The 21,422-nt window shown below is 44.7% G+C and overlaps 1 protein-coding gene across 6 annotated transcripts in view; it reads right to left on the bottom strand.

Annotated features, from left to right (window-relative positions):
- Positions 1-917: 917 nt before the first annotated feature.
- dennd5b (DENN/MADD domain containing 5B) overlaps positions 918-21,422 on the bottom strand; it is a 120,934-nt gene continuing 100,429 nt past the window's right edge. For all 6 annotated transcript variants that reach the window (XM_007898604.2, XM_042335957.1, XM_007898607.2 and 3 more), the window contains 9 exons: positions 19,220-19,348; positions 18,382-18,503; positions 17,077-17,222; positions 12,293-12,411; positions 11,399-11,586; positions 9,245-9,327; positions 8,231-8,357; positions 3,310-3,484; positions 918-2,833 (listed from right to left, as the gene is read on the bottom strand). In XM_007898604.2, coding sequence (XP_007896795.1) covers positions 2,650-2,833; positions 3,310-3,484; positions 8,231-8,357; positions 9,245-9,327; positions 11,399-11,586; positions 12,293-12,411; positions 17,077-17,222; positions 18,382-18,503; positions 19,220-19,348 — 1,273 coding nt within the window. In that variant the 3' untranslated portion in view covers positions 918-2,649. The remainder of the gene's footprint in view (positions 2,834-3,309; positions 3,485-8,230; positions 8,358-9,244; positions 9,328-11,398; positions 11,587-12,292; positions 12,412-17,076; positions 17,223-18,381; positions 18,504-19,219; positions 19,349-21,422) is intronic.

Genomic DNA, 21,422 nt, shown 5'->3' with positions numbered 1-21,422 from the left:
TTGCTGGCAAATCTTTATTGCGCTCACTGCCAAACCAAGTATCGGCATCAATCGAACTGAATGGCTCTCACGTCCCATCATCATGACAACCTTCCCCCCAAACAAAGCACATTAAAGGTTTGACAAGTCATGAAGAACGCAGCCTCTTAACTAATTAGTTACGTACAAAAGAAGCACAAAACTGCTATCTCATATTAAATGTTGTTGGATAAAGTGCCTTGAAATATGTAATACTAATAATCAGCGATCTGTTCTTCCGAAAAATCAAACTGGTGGTAAGTAAGACCTACAGATCGCCTAGATCCTGCTGCCTGTGGACGCTGGCTTGTGAACCAGAGAACTCTCGAAGACAATTCAAACACTGCATTGGACGTCAATATCGCGTCATTGGAAATGTGTGACCAAAGATCAGACCCAAACCTTTTAAACTATGTGCCTCACTTTCTTTTACACCAGGATGGGGGATGTCATGAAAAACATTGATTCTATGTAACAATATTAATAACAATCTTGGCACTTGAAATCATGCCTTCACAGGATTCACTATCAAGTGAATTGACTGTATCTTATTGCTGCAAGATCTTATGCAACGTATCCACAAGCCTTTCGGAATCAAAGCAACTGAATTTTAAAGTAAAACTTGCCCATATAATGGAACCACTGTTCTGATTTTCTCTGCTGAGAAAAATTGGCAAAGATCTCTTTCAATAACATATCTCTCCTGAAAACAAGGCTTCTGCCCAGCTCCCCAGGACCGTCTGTAAGAAGAACGATTCACTGTTCGCTCTTTGTCAAAACAATTGTCTCAGAGCCTACTGAAAGTTTATAGTTGAGCGTCATTGCTTACATGATAATAATAATAAACCTTGCATTTGATATAGTGCCTCATCATGTCGTTGAGACATTTCAAAGCACTTCACAGAACAAACTGTAAAATTAATTGACTGTGTATTTTGTGGGAGAAACATTGTGGTAATTTCACCTCTGAAATAGCTGAATACACAGCTCACGAAACCCTCCCAGCCCCAAGCCCCAATTGAAAGATCATTAGACAGTGAAGTAGGCACATTCCCAATGTTCTGGACCATCAGTTGTTGGTCTGTTCAGACAGCTTCTTGTAATCGCAGGGGTGAGTGAGTGGCTCTGGTACCGAGAAAGTGCCCCACTGTAAGCACACCTCTCAGTACCTAACTGTGGCAGGAGGCAGCCCAGGTGGTTAGCAATCTCACAGTGGGTTTGAAACTCCAACAATGGGAGCCACATGAACACAATAGAGAGTGGACCAGCTTTGATACTTTGCAAAGTATCTCACGCTATCAATAATCCCATTTCGACCAGTTATCGGTCAGTTCAGCCTGCGCTCGGAGTCCACTGAAAACAATGGCCGATCAGGATCATGGCATGAAAACAACTGGCTCCCCTTTTAGAGAGAAATGGTCTCAATTCAGCCCAATGCACGGTCCCACAACCAATCCATCCCTCAGTTTAAAAGCAGCAATTTCCTCCCTGTGCCAGCTGGGATAAAGCAGTTGTCTTAGCATTTGCTGCAAACGGCCGTCCTGTAAAACAGACCAATTTCAGCGTTCTTCTCAGTGACCAGGGGAGCGCTGGGCAGAATGTTGTGCTAGTGGGATGAGCACACACTGAGCACAATATTCAGCCTGGTATAATACTTGCACTTGGCTAAGAGGCTTGGGGAAGAGCAGGAGGAAGAGGCTTTCCTTGCTAACATGGATCTCTCAAAGTCAACTAAACAGAAGTGAGTGTCGGCTGGGCATCCAGTTTCAAGTTTTGACCAATAAATATATGAAAATTAAATACTCTCAGGCTGTGTCTTTTGACTCGACCAGAAGGTGCTGGGTTCAGTGCTTTCTGACGTGGTGGTGGTGCTCCTGACAGGAGGTCAATGAGGAGATGCAAGGCCTCTGCTCTGGCCCTACAGTTCTGCCAGGCTGCGCCTTGCAATGTCATCATTCACTGATCCCCTGGGAGAGATGGGCCACAACTAGGTCAGGAAGCACTACCTCGGACTCTGACTCCACCTATTTACACACTACCTTGGCTAAAAGCAACTCACTCAACTTACAGACCCATGTCACCTACAACGCTCTTAAATTAAAAGGTTATTTTTGGAGGGAGGGGAAGGAGGGAGGGGTAATGGAGTTAAATCCAGGGGCAATTTTTCCAATGAAAGAATCTTCAAGAACGCATTGTGTGAGGGGTGGATTGAAGGGAGCGTCTGTCACTGTGGTTTTATTTAACACACTGGTACCTGATCGCTGGGTTTGCACAATATTTACACAAGGATCAGGAATCAGGAGACTCCCCACTGGCATTTTCTACATCGTCCATACCTTCTCGTCTGTGAATCAGTGTGAGGACATTCAATTTGGTGAACTTGTTTTACAGTGTGAACAACTTTGCAGTGAAGGTACAATATCATATTTACACACATCTAACACGTGAAAATACTCTTTTGTTAACTATTCAGCCTTGTAAACGTACCCTGGGCGCTATTCTGCACAGGTTAAGCTGTGGACTGTGAACCTTGGTGCAGTCCAGCTTCTTATAGTGTCACACTACCCACATCACGGGAGGCTTCTGAGTGGCTCCCATTCTTTGTGAGCCGTGGCTTTGGGCAGCCCGTGCCTACAGTTCAATGCCTTTGACCAGCGAGGCTTCCAGAGTGATGTTGAATTCCTGCAAGGTTTGCAGCACTCGGATAACAGAGTTCACCATCATGTGGTCCCGCAGCAGAGCTCCCTCTTCGTACATCCTGGAGGTGACTGGGCATTCTGACAGCAATGGGAACCACTGAGCTAGCAAGTGATCTCTGCATCGTAGCAAGACAGAAAGTGACAGGAGCAATCAGATCAGCATTGCCTGCAAGGCACTCTAGCCTGAACCATCAATTTAAGATTGTGCAGCACATCATTATAATAATAATAATAATCCTTGTATTTGATATAGCGCCTTATCACGTCGTTGAGACGTCTCAAAGCGCTTCACAGAATATATCGTAAAGTGAATTGACTGTATATTTTGTGGGCAAAGTGCAGCAGCCAATTGCGCACAGCAGTGTCCCACGAACAATCGTGGATTAAGTGACCAAATTGCTTTGTTTGTTTGGGATTATTACCCCTGGAAAAGCAATCCACCAATCACCTAACAACCGGGTTCCTACTTACTGCAAGGTAAACAGAGGGTGTGCAGTAAGGAAACTCTCTCCGCCCAGAAATCAAAGCCATGTCCTCTCGCTTGCGAATCGAGTGCAGTAACCATATCTTGGAACTTTGGAAAACCACTTACCTCGCCCCGAGACATAATAGCAGCTGCAATTTTCCATCCTTTCCGATGTTCCTTGGAGCAGAGTTGATGGCATTTACGTACTGACAGAACGTTCTCCAGGAGGCTTTCAATTGCAACAAGTCTTCCCGCAGTTCCTCATCCTCCTCAGTGGTCTCAAAGTAAAGCACTGCTTTTTCTGTGAATTACAAAAAAAAACTAATGAAGTGCACATCTTATGTTCAGTTGGAGTCCGTGCAAAAGAGCTGTGGTGTTCCTCAGAGCTCTGTCCTTGGTCCTTTCCTCTTCAACATCTATATGCTCCCTCTTGGTGACATCATCCGCAGTCATGGGGTCAATTTCCACATGTAATCAAGCCTAGATGTGATGAATGTGTGAAGGAGGGTTTCAACAGCCTGAAGAGTGAGCCAATGACGGAGCCGGGCGATGTTGTGGATGTGGAGGAAGGCAGAGTGGGTCATGATGTGGGGTAGAAAGGACAGTTGAGGGTCAAAACAAGACGCCAAGGTTCCGGATTAGCCACTTGACTCCAGTTGTTCTGCTGTCCTGACAGAATGTCTGTCAAATATCAAGTCCTGGATGAGAGTTACCTTTCCACAGTTGAACGTCAACAAGACCGAGGCTCTCCTGATTGGCTCCCGTCAGTGCTTCCAAACCTCAGGCACTGACAGCATCACCATCCAAGAACGCACACTCCATTTTACTAAAATAATCCAGATTAATTTTTTTAAATTGTAATGCTAAAACCATGAAATAATCAGCTTTCTCATGAAATAATTAACCCATCGTGCCAGTCACTCGCTCCCTCCCACACACTGGAGCACGAGACAAACTGTCCAAAGAAAGCGTTTACGCTGTCCACTCACATCAAAGAGCTTGCTTTTAGAAAGAGGGAAAGGCAACAAGAAGCAACAGAAAGCAACTGTGGGCCTAAACAGCTGAGAAGACCTTTGGAGGGAACATGCTTTGTATTGCTTTCAGTTTGAGAGTGGTATTTTTTCTCATACAAGCAAAAAAAACAACAGCTACACCGTTCAGCTGAGCTCGCTGCCTCCAGCCACACAACTCGCATTTATATGATAATAATAATCCTTGCATTTAATAAAGCGCTTTTCACGTCTTCTCGACATTTCAAAGTGCTTCACAGAATAGACTGTAAAGTGAATTAACCGTATATTTGTGGGTGAAACGTGGCAGCCAATTGCGCACAGCAGTGTCCCACAAACAGTTGTGGATTGAAATGACCAATTTATTATTGTTTTGTTTTGGAGGGATTATTATCAGGCGTGTGGAGTAAGGAAACTTGCCCAAGGTTTTGCCTTGTCTGGAATTCAACCCAGATGTCTCGCTTGCAAGGCGAGTGCTCGAACCACTGAGCTACAGGACTCCGCCCCTCATGCAGGGTAGCATCCCAGAGCGCTTGACTCACAAGCAGTCAGCATCATAACCACTCAAGACTTTAGAATCCGCACAGTCAGGCACAATTCAATAAAGGTTTATTTCTCTGAACAGAGCTTATCAAGGTCAAAACATGATAAGAACTACTGCAAAAGCTGGTGTGCATTCCAGCCTGGAACAACCCAAACTCTCGAAGCATTGCTGCTTGGTTTGTAGGAATGTGAAACTCAAAGAAGCAAGAATATTATGGTGGTGTTGGTTTCTCTGCCCACTTTACGGCACTCTTAGTGAAGGGTGGATGACTTAATGCAACAAAATAGAGAGGGTCTAGCAAACCCGGTTCTCATTTCTTGACAAGCACCCAGCACGGTGAATGTCAGAATCAGTCACACGTCTCTTGTGTATGTTGTTACAAAAATGTCATGACCTTCCCATGAGCACAAAGAAACCACCCAACACACATTCATGATACTGGCGTTTGTGGAATGAAATCCCTTTCCGATCGGTATGAATTTCAGGTCAGCAAACACACGCACGTTCAAACATACACACGTGTACACATTCAAACATGCCCACATTCAAACATGCACAGATTCAAACATGCACACATTCAAACATGCACACATTCAACCATACACACACACATTTAAATATACAGACAACCACATATTCAAAGATACAAACACACTTTCAAACAGACGAGATATACGGCGAGATCAGCGGATTGCTTTCCAAGTATAAATCTCCCCACCACCCTAAATTAATTGGGTCATTTAATCCATGACTGGCTATGCACAATTGGCTGCTGCATTTCGCTACAAAATATACTGTCAATCCAAATTATAGTATATTCTGTGAAGCTCTTTTAGAGATGTCTCATCAAAATGATAAGGCACTATATCAAATGCAATAATATTATTACTTTTTCCCAATCAAGTAGTTGAGCAGAAGAACGGTTCTTGATGCAATGGAAATTAATTCTCAGTAAATAAAAGTTATCTTTGAATTCGATATTGGTCCACGAATGTGAAAAAGTCTTATAAAGTGTTTCACGAGTGAAGTGACTGTGTATTTACAGGCAACCGCAGGAGCCCGATTTGCACACAGTCGGTTCTACAAACAGCCGTGAAGCAAATGAACAATTTATTTTCCAGGAGATTGGGAGAAAATCCTTTTCTGTTTGAATAGTACCATGGGATCTGTAATAATAATAATCCTTGCATTTGATATAGCGCTTTTCACGTCCGGAGGACGTCCCAAAGCGCTTCACAGAACACACTGTAAAGTGAATTGACTGTATATTTGTGGGCGAACGCAGCAGCCAATTGCGCACAGCAATAATAATAATAATCCTTGCATTTGATATAGCGCTTTTCACGTCCGGAGGACGTCCCAAAGCGCTTCACAGAACACACTGTAAAGTGAATTCACTGTATATTTGTGGGTGAACGCGGCAGCCAATTGCGCACAGCAATGTCCCACAAACAGTCGTAGATTGAAAATGACCAATTTATTATTGTTTTTTGTTTTGGAGGGATTATTATTAGGCGTGTGGAGTAAGGAAACTTGCCCAAGGTTTCGCTCTGCCTCGAATTGAACTCAGGTCTCTCACTTGCAAAGCGAAAGTAATTTCTGTCTGAAAAGGGAGATGGGGCTTGTGTGTTGCCTTTCAACTGAAGTATGTCATCTCCAGCAAAGTAGTGCTCTTCTAGACCTCTACGGGCTGTCAGCCTGGATAATTAACTCCAAATTGCAAACATCCTTCTGAAATGTCCAATAGAAACTCCTGAATTTCTTGAAAGCATAGTGCCTCAGGGAAATTCTCAATCACCCGGATCTGAGCGGAACCCATTCTAGTGTGCGGAGGATGCGAGAATAAACATCTACCTTTCTCAGGCGAATGCTCCACTACTGTGAAAACGCGTGCAACCACAGCAGGAGGCGGTCCAGTAGTTATAAACTTCCAGTTTGCTCTCCTCCTGCCAAGGGCTCATTTCGTCCTTGTGCCTCCCAGACAAGGAGGTTAAGATTGTAAGGTATGTATGTATTGGGGGTATATCAGTGTTCAACAGATCACACAACACCGTAGGGACAGACTGTGCCTTCAGGCAAACGGTTAGAGACATCTCAAAGAGAAAGATGCACATCGTGATAATGCTGCTGTCAGTTGGAAAATAAAGCCACAGGGATTCTTCCCATTAAAAGCATATCCTTCGGACCCAAATTAATTATTTTGCATTTATATCTCCCTTCCCCGAGCCCTCCTCCCAAACAACTCTGGATGTCAGCTGCACCTTATGATGTTGATAACAAAGAGAAAATCCTTCAATGATGCAATCAAGGATTATTATTATTATTATTAATAATTAAGACACATCAATCTCGGTTGTTTATTTGTCCATTAGAATATTTGTGAGGACGTCTCTTAATAGTTGTTGGGGGAGAGAGGGGAATGGAGAAACAATCACAAGATCAGTATGGATGAAGAAGGCCCTTCAACCCATCATCCCTCCAAAACACCCACCCTACTTTCCCATTATCACCGCATTAAGATGCTTTTCAAATGAGTCCAGTGCCCTGGCCTCAACCACCTTGCCTGGCAACATGTTCTAGACACTGTTTACCTTCTGAGTAAACAAAGACAACATATCCAACGAGGGAATCCACGAAGATGAGGACAACACCTACAACTTGTCTCTCGGTCCCCTCAGGTGTGAAAACGCCTTAAGTGTTGTGTGGACCTCAGTAAACGGTTATAAAGCAGGTGGTGTGAATGGCAGTCCCTGGCACTGCAGACCCCACTGCTGTCCGCACCATAAACTGCGAGGTCAACGGCTGGTGGGTGTGTCCTTGACCCAGGCACAAGGAAGAAAAAGTGAAATTAGCAACTGGCTGCTGCGTTTTAATAATAACAATAATAATCCCTGCATTTTGATATAGCGCTTTTCACGTCTTCTAGACTTCTCAAAGCGCTTCACAGAATAGACTGTAAAGTGAATTGACTGTATATTTGAGGGCGAAATGCAGCAGCTAATTGCGCACAGCAGTGTTCCACAAACAGTCGTGGTTTGAAGTGACCAATTTATTATTGTTTTTATTTTCTTCAGGGATCATTATCACACCTGCCGGGAATCGAACCCAGGTCTCTCGCTTGGGAAAGTGAGTACTCTTTAACCACTGAGCTACAGGACTCCACGCTTTGCCCACAAAATATACAGTCAATTGATTTTACAATCTATCATGTGAACTGCTTTGATACATCTCAGCTACGTGATAAGGCATTATATTAAATGAAAGGATTATTGTTATTATTATTATTCTATCCGTCCATTCCTTCCAGTCACTGTGTCAGGTGGGATAGGGAGAACCAGTTCACTGATGGGTTTCACACAAACAGGGCTCAGGAACAACGCACATTGTCATGTAGTGCATGTTTGGTGTGTGTGGCAGAGCTGTGGCAGTGCTATGGCGAACCGGGAGGTCTCCAGAAGGGAGGTGGTGACTGCTGCGTGTGGCTGGCACTCACCTATGAAATCCCAGATGAAGACATTTTTCTGGAAGAGTCGAGCGGACTTAAAACTGTGATGGAAAACGTGCTCCAATGCGGACACCAGACCGTTCTCCCCACACAGCAGCACCGTCAGACTGCCTCTCTGTCAGAGCACAACAATCCGATCTTTCACCATCATTTACAGCAATGTACAGTCTCCAACAGAACACTCTCTTATTTGGCTGACAAATGCTGTGCTTACGTATTCAAGAAGAAAATGCATCTTAAAGAGATTCAAGCTCCCTGGGACATCCTCCCGACATGAAAGATGTATACAAATATAATTTGTTATTGTTTGTTGTCTTTACGGAAATTATTGCCACGTCTAACTAACTTTATTTAAAATGTCAAGCACAGCGATCCGTTCTCAGGTTACAAAAACGTAGAAAATCTCTCAAAATCAGGTTTTTGTGACTCTGGAAAATGTGGTTTAAGAATTCGGCAAAAACAACTTGAATTTAGGTAACGCGCTTCACAGGAGCGCTTAACAATGGCGAGGTTTGACTCCGTGCCGGGGAGAAAGGGGAGATGACCGCAGGCACAGTCAAAGAGGACAGTCTTTGGGCATGATCTGAGAATGGACAAAGAGGGGCAAGGTGGAGGGATTTAGGCAGAGAGTTCCAGAGGTTCAGGGCTCAAAGCACAATCTGCCAATCGGTTGCAACGGTGGGGTTGAGGGACGCGTTGAATGCCAAAGCTGGCGGAGCAAAGTGTGTGGTTAGAGGAGAGGGTGTGAGCACTCAAAGAGACGGTTTAAATGAATTCAAATATTTTCCTCCATCTGCCTTTCTGCAGGAGCTTGGATCTAAGCGCTGAATAAAGTGCCACCAGAGAAACGTTCAACGTCTCTTCACTCGCAACAACAACAGAATAACGTTTCTTTAACGCCTTTCAAGACCCTTAATTTAATTTCAACAAGACCCTTCATTTGGATGGAGCAGCCTATCTGGTCAGAGATCATGATTTTTAGTGTGGGGTTCAGAAACCTACCTCTTTCTCTGGTTTATGAAAGTGTTTCACAATGTTGTTGATAGATTCCCCAATTGCTTCCTGGATCTGTCCTGAATTGGGCTCTGTCAGAGAAAAAAACATCAACCAGGGGTGGAGGGCAGATGGGAATCTGTGTTCAAACCCAGGGAATGACAATAATGCATCTAGTTTTTCACACACAGCAGTTATATTATGCAATGCGCTGCTAGGAGCGGTGGAAGAAGCAGAATCCATATTAGCTTGCTTTTAGATATTTTTAGAAAGATGTCTAAAGAAAAAGTAACTACAGGGGTACAATAATAATAAAACATTAATCCTTGAATTTGATATAGCGCCTTATCATATCATTGAGACGTCTCAAAGCGCTTCACAGAATATACTATAAAATGGACTGACTGTGTATTTTCTTGCCGAAACATGGCAGCTAATTTCCCACAATAGTGTCCCATATACAATCGTGGATTGAGTGACCAAATTGATTTACTTTTTTTGGAGGGATTATTCCTGGAAATCGATCTGCCAATCGACAAATAACCAGGTTCCTACTTACTGCTAGGTAAACAGAGGCGTGTGGAGTAAGGAAACCCAGGTCAACAACAACAACTTGCATTTATATAGCCCTTCACGAGGGATAGCTTCCCGGAGCGCTTGACAGTGTCGCGGAGTCTGACACCAAGCCAGGGAGAAAGGGAGGGGGAGGTGACCGGAAGCACGATTAAAAAGGAAGGTCTTTAGGTAGGATTTGACAGTGGGGGGGGAGGGGGCAAGGACTGAGGGAGAGAGTTCCAGAGTTTCGGGCGAAGTGGCAGACGGCAGAGCCACTGATGGTGGAGGGGACGATAAACAGGAGACTGGAGCCAGCCAAGTGGAGGCAATCATGGTGGAGTGGGGGGTAAGCAGGTCGGATAGGTAGGGAGGTGCAAGGGCATGAAGGGATTTGAAAATGGTGAGAGGATCTTGCGAGGCAAGCAAACTAACCACTACACTACTGGATAATGACGATGGGTACAGGACTGAAAGGATCGCTCTTAAAAGAGCCAGCATAGATCCAATTGGCCAACTGTGGCCTGCAAATCGATAGGCTCACTGAATGCCTGTCTGTAGGACACTGTTGTGCGCAATTGGCTGCCACATTTCACGAACAAACTACAGCCAATACACTTTATAGTATATTCTGAATTGCTTTGAAACGTCTCAATGACATGGCCTGCTTCTGTGCTGTAAATTTCTAAGGTTCTATATCACAGTACGAGTTGTTTGGAATTCATGCCACAAGTAGCTATTAAATAGAATCATTAAAAAGGAACCTGCATAAATATTTGGGCATTAAAATCATTCAGGGACACGGGAAAAAGCATTAAAAATACTAATGGATTCTGTAATGCGGGCAGGTTTGATGGACCGAATGAGACTATCTGTGCGGAGAATTTCTATTTCTTTCTCCGTTCTCTATCGCCAAGAAGTGTTGGATTCTTCCTGGAAGTAAAACCTTCACCTCAGGAACCCAAATGAAGACCAACAAAGACCGCAACACCAACAACACATTATAAACAAAAATGTGTAGCGCCTTTCACATAGGAAGGACAACCCAAGGCGCTGGACAGTCAGAGATTTGCACCCGACCTGGGGGATCAGAATGGGTGGAGGGCAGGGAGGATGGGGGTAGGAGGGTGACCGAAGAGGTGGCGAGTACAAAGACAGGCCTTGAAGGAGGCAACTGAGGGGGCGAGGCAAAGGGATTGTGGGATGGCGTTCCAAAGGGTAGGGGCAAAGAGGCTAAAGGCCCAACAGCCGATGGTGGCCGAATTGAACCGTATACGCAACTCGACTATTCAGATGCTGTGCTGCAAAGCACAGGGATTCCTTATCAACACAAAGCGTCAGGTGCCCAGAGATGGGACCCTTTAAAGTGTGATTTGTGACTTGGGTCTTGCTTTTGAGCTTTTCATAATTTGGCTAGAAAACGGACGACAAACAATTTAAAATGTCAAATGAATTTATGGGGATTGGATGATTTAGCATGTGTGACTTGTGGAGAGAGGGAACTTGCTGAGGTGAGATGAACACAAGAATAAAGTGAGGCCGTGTTCCAAGCTCCCTTGTGGTGCATTCGAGCAACGTCAAAAATCAACCCAGAAAGTGCTGACAACTTACTGGTGGCCTTCCCTGCCAGCGAGGTGACACTGAGCCTGCGTGCGGTGGTTGGGGAGCGCTGCTGAGGGGGCGTTCGGCTCTGCTTGCTCAGATCCTCCTCCACCACCGGTGTTAACAGCTCCCCCACGAGAATCCTCTCCAAACTGCCATCGTCTACTCCCTTCCCGAGCCACCTGCCGCAAGGAAATCTGGCAGCACACACAACACGAGCGGTTTTATTTTATTGTTTCCAGTGACAAAGAACAATAACACCACCACCAACAACTTGCATTGATTTGTCCCGTCTGCTCCACCATCGGTGGCCGTGCTTTCAGCCACTGCACCCCGAGACTCTCTTCTCTGCCTAAGTCCCTCCGCCTTGCCCATTCCTGCCCATCTTCAGATCTTCCTCTTCGATCATACCTACAGACTGTCCCTCTCTCCGCAGCTCGGCGTCAAGCTCCGCAACTGTTAAGTGCTGCGAGATACTAGCCTGTGTGAAGGGCGCTATAAATTAAATCGTGAGAAATGAAGTTCTTCTGCGCATGCGGCGACAGATCAACACTATGCTTTCTGCGATTCAATGTAGCTGGTAAGTGAGGCAGTAATGGAGGGTAGGGAAACAGCGTTAAGAGTAAGGAAGTGATTACTGTAAAGAAATCTAAGTGGTTTTGATAGGAAACTGAATGGGAATTGGGTGAATGTACTACTTAGATGATTATACGATAAAGATAAGATTTATGTTTTACTGTAGAATGAGAAATTTGGACACCAGTAACTATCCGCTTTGTGGCACTGACCCAATCTCGTTGGAGGTGGCAGCTGTTTCATGCTGGACTGTGGCACACCTCAGGGTCAACAGGAATTCAAAGCAACGTAACGCGGAGCCGGAAACTCTGCGTCCAAACAACTTACTTGTACGTGTGGCCAGTGATTTCGTTCCTGACCATCACACAGTCCACCAGCCACTTGGCCAAAAAGCCCGCGTTGTCGTGGCCGATCTGAACGGTGGTCAGCTTGCCCAGATTCTGGCACTAGAACAAATACGAGAGATGACATGAGAACCTGGCATGGGAAATAGTAAAGAGCAGCCTCTTTGATACTCCTCTGTCTTTCAATCCCTGCCTCCCCTTTGTATTTCATACATTCCTTCACAATTACAGCTCTCCTTATCCACTGGCACTGTTCCCACCCCTCTAAAAACAGCTGTGATCACCCAATCCTCAAAAATCTTCCTTGATCCATCCCAACAATCCAGCTATCTACAACCTCCCTTTCTTCTCCAAGTCCCTGGAACAAGTCGACGGGCCCCAGCTTCACTCTTTCCTCTCTCGTCATTCCCTCTCTGAACCCCACCAATCATGTTTCTGTGCTGCCCACAGCACAGAAACAGCCCGGGTCAAAATCACTAACAATGTTCTGAACATCTGCAACCAGGGCTCTCTCTGCCTCCTTGTTCTCCTTGACCTCTCTGCTGCCCTTGACATTGTCGACCATTCTATCTGCCTACACCGCCTCTCAGCTCAATTGTCACGGACCTGCCCTAGTCTGGTTCAAATCCTACCTCTCCCACCATCATCACTTTGTTGCCACTAACGGCTTCTCCTCCAGCCCCACAGTTACTGCTTGGCTACCATAAGTAGCCCTATACCTCGAGCGCTGACAGCATCTGCCTACATGGATGCACTCTACATCTCATGGAGCCAATGTGGAACCTCAGCAGCCTGTTCAACCCTCAACTGCCCTTCATATCCCACATCAGTTACATGACAGCTCCACCTTTCACCACCTCCACAACATCGCTCGGCTCTGCCACTATCTCACACTGCAGACTGCCGAGACACTCATACATGCATTCATAATATCCAGACTCGACTATGCAAACTCCCTGCTTGTCGGCTTCATCAGCTCCCCCGTGCCTAGGCTGCAATCATCCAGAACACTCTACCAACCTGCCCGCTCCCTCCGCTCAGCGGGCTCCGGCTTGTTTCACGTCCCCCGTCTTGCCCGCCCCACCATTGGCCTTCAGACACTCTACCCCCACCCTCTGGAACTTCATCCCGCAGTCCCTCCGCCTCAGTCGTCCCTTGCCTCCTTCAAGACCTGTTTCAAGACTCTGCTCTTTAACCTTGCTTTCGGTCACTCTTCTTCCCCCCCCTGGCCTCCACCCTCACTGATCCCACCCCCAGCTCGGGTCCGAATCACTGATTATTCAGCGTCTTGGGACGTCCTCCTGACATGAAAGGCGCAATACAAATGTAATTTTGTTGTTGTTTTTTGCACTTTCAATCTCCTGGATTGTTTGGGATTCCTCTCCGCTCAACACTGCCCATCAGTCTCTTCCTTTCATTCAATTTACCCAGCTTTCCCCCTTTCTTCCTTTGATTTTCCTTCACTCTTACTTATTGTTTTTCATTTTAATGACTTTTTTTTATCGTGTCTGTCCAGCGAGAGGTAGAGCGCTGAATGTGTTGATTTTGGGGTTGATGTAGTTGGGGTTGAAAAGAAAATTTATCTTATTTCTTTAGAAAGTGTTTCGGCTTGACTTTTGCACAACAACATTGATGTGTGGCAGTTTCCCCGTCGTTTATACATTCTCTGTCAATTTTCTCCCATCACCATCTCCTGATCACATCTAATCCCTTTTCTTTCAATTGGGATCCGCCAGCTCCTCTCTCAAGTGGCTATTCCTCACACCCGGGTAGGGACAGGAGAGCAAGCTGGCAGGCCATTCAACAAGATCATTCAATTCACTTCTCTACACAAAATATAACTCCAAGAACTCCAGGAACAGTAGAGGGGGGGTGGGGGGGGGAATTACGTCAGCCACACTTGCCTTTCCTCACTTGGTGAATTGGACCAAAGTCAACTCCAAACAGAAGTGAAGTTAACTCAGAATGATACTTCCAGATCATAGAATCATAGAATTATACAACACAGAAGGAGGCCATTTGGCCCATCATGTCTGTGCCGGCTCTTTGAAAACAGCTATCCAAGTCAATCCCATCCCCCGCTCTCTCCCCATAGCCCTGCAAACTTGTCCTCCCCAAATAATCATCTAAGGTAATCCAACATCACACAAGTTTTGGGTTATAAAGGGAAGCAGCAGGATAAGGTATCAGGAAGCATTTCCTTATACAGAGGATAAATCATAACTGGAACAGGTGACCAGGAAGGGTGTCTGTCACCAGGAAGGGTGTTTGTGGACTCATTTAAGAAACAGCTTAGTGCAGTAATAGGTGACAGGATTTTCTGGATGATTGAGATGATATGGGCTGAAGGGCTCTACAATCTTGTGAAGTGTGGCATTCCCCTGCATCAAAGAGGAAATCTTTCCTCAAGACAGTGGAGTCCTGTAGCTCAGTGGTTAGAGCACTTGCCTCACAAGTGAGACACCTGGGTTCTATTCAAAATGTTGGACAAGTTTCCTTACTCCACACTCCTCTGTTTACCTAGCAGTAAGTAGGAACCCGGTTGTAAGTCGATTGGCGGATCGCTTTTCCGGGGAGAATAATTCCCCAAAAACTCCCAATAATAATTTGGTCATTCAATCCACAACTGTTTATATAAACAGTCAATTCACTTTACGGTATATTCTGTGAAGCGCTTTGAGATGTCTAGAAGATGTAAAAAACGCTATGTCAAATGCAAGGATTATTATTATTGTTATTAAGGCATTGCTGGGGCAACAGCCCCCTCTGTTGGTTCATCACCGAAGAAAAGGAATCCCTTGCACTCGGGGGTTACACCCTCTTGTAGACCGAGGGGCAAGACAAAAGAAATGGGGGAATTAGAACTCGATCTTTCACCCTCCCTTCACTCCCAACACAATTGGATTCCCTTCTAAAACCAATTTGCTTTTTTGCCTCTCGACCTGTCTTCAGAACCTCCCAGACCATGTCTTTACGACTGTGCCTTTGGTCAACATCTTTAAATCTCTCCTTTCTCCACCTGGTATCCACTGCTAGATTGACTACATTGCTATATTTCTGTTACATACTCTCTCTCTCTCTCTATATATATATACTATATATATAGCACTGTCATCTTGTTGCTGAAGAGATGGGAACTCCTTCACACTATCTGGTAGGAGAAACCAATTTTATAAAAAAAACATAAAATATCAGGTATTTAATTCTTTCTCCTTTTTTTTCCAATAGCAGCACGAGTGAGAACAGAGAAGCTTTGTGAGTTACCGTTAACTGCTGACAGTTCTCAGTAGGATGCCCTTATTCTGTCTGTCAGGAGATGTCATTTTTCCTGTGTTTGCAGGATCTTTTGAACAACTCTGAAAAGAGCACGTTATGTCACAGCCACCACAGGAGGGCAGTGCAGACCACAGGTCTGAATCAGCATTGCCCATATGTCACTTTGACTGAGTTAACCGTGCTGAGTGAAAGGAAGACATACCTGGACGGACAGGAAGAGAGAGCGAGAGAGAGAAGGGGACAACGAGCAAGATACTCAGAGAAACACAGAGAAGCAGGCTCAGCCAGAGTCTCTATCAGCAAGACTGATAAAGAAGATAACGAGATAGACACAAAAAGAGACAGACAGAGACATAGAGACAGAAAAAAGATTAATAGAGAGCTAAAAGAGCATTGATAAAACAGGAAAGCAAGAGAGAGACAGAGAGACAGACAGAGTCAAATAGAAAGACAGACAAACAGACTGAGAGACAAACAGACTGAGAGACAGACAGACAAACACACAAACAAACAGAACAAAGTGATCTTGTGGAACCTCCTGTAAATCTCTGATAAATCTCAGAGTAGTTAGTTGGTCTAAGATAGAGTTAGTAAAGGCTGAGAAGCAGGTCTCTCTGTCTGTGAAAAGTGCATCGAATGAGGCAAGAGGAAAATTAGGCAAAAAGGGAACAAATTCCAAACAAAAAGTCAAGCCAAAAACACTTTCTAAAAGTAAAGATAAATTTCTTTTCTTCAATCCCAACCACATCAACCTTCTAAAACCAATAGTCAGCGCTCCGCCATCAATGGATAGACACGATAGAAAGAATGTAATATTAAAATGAAAAGAAAATACTTGCATTTGATAAAACGACTTATCACATTGTTGAGATGTCTCAATGTGTTTCACAGGATATATTGTGAAAGTGGATTAGAATCATGGAACCAGAAGGAGGCCATTCGGCCCATCGTGTCTGTGCTGGCTCTTTGAAAAGAGTTTCCAAATCAATCCCGCTCCCCCGCTCTCTCCTCAGCCCTCCAATCGTGTCCTACTTCTCTCTTAAAAGTTATTATCGAATCGGCTTCCACTACCCTTTCAGGCAATGCATTCTAGATCCAAACAACTCGCTGTTGAAAAAATTTCTCCCTCTTCAGAGAAGGGAGAAAAAAAGGAAGAAGGTGGGGAGAAGTTGGGTAAATTGGATGAAGGGGAAAAGAGTGAAGGGCGGTGTGAGAGTAGAGAAATCTTAAGTGCGTGGGATGTGCACTAGTAGATTGACAGTTCACGAAAGCTAACTGCAAAAAATAGAACAAGGCACAGAGGCACGGAGCAAGTTGAAGCTATGGAGACTGAGAAACAGCAGTTGGGGTGTGCTTTTGTAGGTTTACAAAAGACAGCAATTGCAAATGGGCTGAAAAGAGTTAACACTAGCACAAGTCAATCTGCGCCCACGGCCTTGCATTTCACAAACACAATTAGTGATGTTGGGGTGATGTTTCTGCTCCACAAACCTCAAAGGCCATTTCCAAGATGTTCTTCAGGATCTGCATGACCCCAGTGTCCCCGAGCTCCCCCGAGACACAGATCCAAGGGTTGGAGGTTGTAATTGAATTGCTGAGCTTTTTGATGGGTATAATTACAGCACGGTACGGGATCACTACAGGAAGCAACAGAAATCACAATGAAATCAAACAGCCAGGGGCGATACAAGAACGAATATAAGAATAGAAAGGGAGTCTGGACTCCAAGTGATGGCACTTCCTGATTCTCCCTGGCTTTTAATTTTAGATCAGTGGAGAATTATGAGTTTAATGTGAATGCTCCACCACAACCAGAGACTGTGCTTCACACCACTGGGCTGTGAGCTCAAAGTCCAGATGTGCAACTTGAATCCACAACCTTCTGACTCAAAGGCAAGAGAATGAGCGATTGAGTCAGGCTCACACCAACTCACACTAACTGTTCACCCTGCAGTGTGTTCAGAGGCAGCTGGACTCGAGAGTCAGATGGTGGGATATCCAGAGTTGGGGAAAACACTGCTCATTGCATGTTGAGACAGGCTTGTTCCTGGAGACGAACTTTTCTTTTCCAAACTCTGAAGGTGATAGTGTAAGGAGATGGAACAGCACTGATTATAAAACAGGATACATTTTCACTCAATCGCAGAGGCTAGTAATTTGTACCCCTCTTTTCTCACTGCCTGATTTGCCACCGCTCTGAATCCAGGGCACTCCTTGCAGGAACCTCATTGCTACAAATGTCCCAAATATTTGTTCACGCTTTGCCACCGCGTTAATTAGCGGCTGCTCAACACTTGGGTGCAAATTTGCACCTGACTTTTTCTTCGATTGGGTTCAATGAGCACAGAGTCTGGGCTGACGCTCCAGCGCAACCCTGGGGGGAGTGTGCTGCACTGTCAGAAGTGTCATCCTCGGGATCAGATATGAAATTGAGGACCCGTCTGCCTGTTCAGGTGGATGTTAAGATCTCTCATGGCAGGGTTTTGAATCGAGAAGGGAATTTCTCCCGCTGTCCTGCCTGACCAAGAAATCCCCAGGTTAAAAAAACACACATGTCCTGGTAAGTGTGGCTGTGCGCCTCACTAAATTAGCCCGCTGATCTATTGAGGAAGCTCACATTCATTTGCTCTTTCAAAAAAGAAAATCCTGTTGTACACAGCAGAAAAAAGCATCTTTTGTTGTTTACTGTTTCAGCTCCCTGGTAGCACTGTGGAGCCCAGCAGGGTGTACCCACTTGTGACTCTTTCTACAACCTGCTCCCCACCTTATGAGGAAGAGGGATGAGGAAAGACTTACTGATGGTGGTGAAGACGCTGGTGAAGCAGAAATAATCCACAGCATTGAGGGAGAGGAGGTGGTAAAGAAACTGCTCCTTCTCCTCCTCACAGCGCAGGAAAGCGTATCGCTTGTACAGTTTCCTGTCAGGACAAAGGGACATTGAACAATCAGGCTGCCCTCCCACAGCAATGCCGTCCCACTCACTTCATTCTGATCAGACAGCATCTGACACTCACAGAGACTTAGCGCCACGCTTCACCAGCTTCAAACCAAACAACTGAGAGCTCCACATAATTGTGGTTTCCATTTGTCTCTTCAGCAGTTCCGCACTCTGTCTCAGAGGGACACACTCTGTTTACCTAATCCTGGAGTTCCCAAGAGTCTGAGCGCAATTTGGCAAGAGCCAGGCCTTGTGAAGCCTTGGGAAGATTACCGAATACATGGTCGAAGAGGAAGTTCTTGAGGTGGGCCCTGAAGGAGACAAGGGAGCGGGTGAAACAGAGGGGCTGGAGTTCCAGAGGGTGGGGACACAGAGGCTGAAGGCCTGAATGCTAATGGAGCAAATAGAGACAGCAGGCAGGTTGGTAAAGTTTTAGTAGGTTGCAGAAGCAGTGCAAGACCATGGAGGGCTTTCAAAGTGAGAATGAGAATCTTGAACTGCATCCTCTCTGGGGGGGGTGGGGAGCCGGCCGAGGATGGGGGTGATTGGCTCACGCAGCTTAATGAGGGAGAGGGCACAAGCTGCAGAGTTCTGAATAATCTACAGCTTGTGGAGGGAAGAGTTGGGAAATCGTGCGTGCAGGGAATTAGCATAGGGTAGAAGAGGATAAACATGTGCTGGGGTTCCCACACTTACTTGATGAGGCTATGGTTGAACATGAGCTGCTTCAGATGCTGAGAGAGAACTTTCTTCTCCAGGGACAACCTGATCCAGGCCCGAGCCCGGCCAACATCAGTCTTTATCTCACTCATATTCTGGGCGTGTCTAAAAAGGAGCGTCACACATGTTATTCTATTATTATTATCATTATTATTCTCCCTCACACGCTTCATAAAATAATTTCCCTGGCTAATTCTGGTGCATTCTGGACAGCCTGTGTCCAAGCTCTTCCAATGTTACTCTGTAACTGACCACAAGAAGGTGTGCAAGAAGGTGTGCAAGAGTAACTAAGGGAAATAAGGAGCTAGCTTAAAAATTGGGGTCATTAATATTTCATTGTTAGTTACAGTTAAAGGCATTTTAAAAGAAGTTTAAAAAATCAATCCACGACTGTTTGTGGGGCACTCCTGTGCTCAATTGGCTGCTGCGTTTCACCCACAAAATACACAGTCGATCTACTTTACAATAGATTTTGTGAAGGGCTTTGAGACGTCTCAACGACCGCTTTATCAAATGCGAGGATTATTATTATTATGATGTTAGTTTCCTAACATTGACTGATATGTATAGATATAATATACATTATCTAATGATGCACATACACATTACATAATGATAATAATCTTTGCATTTGGTATAGCTCTTTTCACCTCGGAAGGACTTACTGTGAATTGAAGTGACTGTGCATTTATAGGCAAAAGCGAGACTCAGCAATGTCCCACAAACAGCCATGAAATGATTGAGAAATTTTGTTCAGGAGTTTTTTGGCCAGGACACTGGGAGAAATTCCCTTCTCTTTTTGAATAGTGCCATGGGATCTTTAAAGTCCACCTGTACAGACATTCAGGACCTGGGTTAAACATCTCATCCAAAGGAAGTCACCTTTGACAATGTAACACTGCAATGGAGTGTCATCTAAACTCTGTGGCATTTGAGCGATGTGGCATCTGAACCCACAAACCTGTGACTCAGAGGCAAGAGCGCTATAACTGAGCCAAGCTGACACAATATACGTGTGTAATACACACACAGGGATATATGTGAGTACATATATATACACACCCACACTTCATATATATATATAGATATACACACATTGTGTGTGTATACAAATACACATTATATATACATAGAATATATTGATATACACACCCATTGTATATATGAATATATATAAATACACTACATAAAACATATATACTAAACAAGCACCATTTTTGCATTTCATCAAAATGTTTACAAAGCAATTGGACTGGCTCCAATTGAACTGCACTTGCTGTCAGCAATGCTGTAGCATTGTGTTGTCCTGGATCTGTCGCTGTGTCACATGCGGCTGGGGAGGCGACCCACATTCAGTGCTCCACTGATTTACCTGGCAGAGTCTTAGCAATGAGAAGCACTGCAGCCAAGAGCTTAACAGTGAAGAATTAAAACCCCAAATCATCCTTGAGTGGCACTAAAATCAGCCCTGATACAACACGCTACAGCAACAGCAAAGGCCAAGAAACACAGGCAGACGTCACACAAAAGATGTATCCTTCCTTATCTCACCGCTCCCATTCTGTCACCAATTCCAATTCATCCCATTCATGACAGTAACATCAATTTGCACATCTCAATGTGCAAATTATCAATGACATGATATTGTGTCATATCAAATACAAGGATTATTATTAATTGCTATCATTAATCTTTAAATGTTTATTTAAAAAACACAGGCAACTCACAAGTTTGAAGACTGGGTGAATTATTTAAAGCTCACTGACACAGGCTGGCTGTGAGAGTGGCATAACTGCCAGAAGGTTAGTGCAGCAGACAATTCTCTGCAAGATTGTTCAGAGTTTAATGTTCAGAGTTTAATGAGTTTTCCCTTTTGGGATTTAATTAAATGTAGCTGACACCCACTGGCAGAGTAACCTTCAGATCCTGGTTAGCCGTGCAACAGAGGTGAAAGACAACATCAGAAATTATGCCGTTGACAGTCGTAATAATCCTGCATTTAAAATATTGATGTTGAATCACGTTAATATGAAATCCATTTCAATGAATATTAAAATCCAAGAATCCCATCTTGGCGCACTTCTGTTCTCTGGGTCGGAAGGTTGTGAGTTCAAGACCTACACTACTGTCTCTAAGTCAGAACGTTGTGGTTCAAGTCCCATGTGATGTCTTGAGCTGG

The sequence above is a fragment of the Callorhinchus milii genome, unplaced genomic scaffold (genome assembly GCF_018977255.1).
Source record: "Callorhinchus milii isolate IMCB2004 unplaced genomic scaffold, IMCB_Cmil_1.0 Scaffold5, whole genome shotgun sequence".
NCBI lineage: Eukaryota > Metazoa > Chordata > Chondrichthyes > Chimaeriformes > Callorhinchidae > Callorhinchus > Callorhinchus milii.
This window is presented reverse-complemented; position numbering and strand designations above follow the sequence as displayed.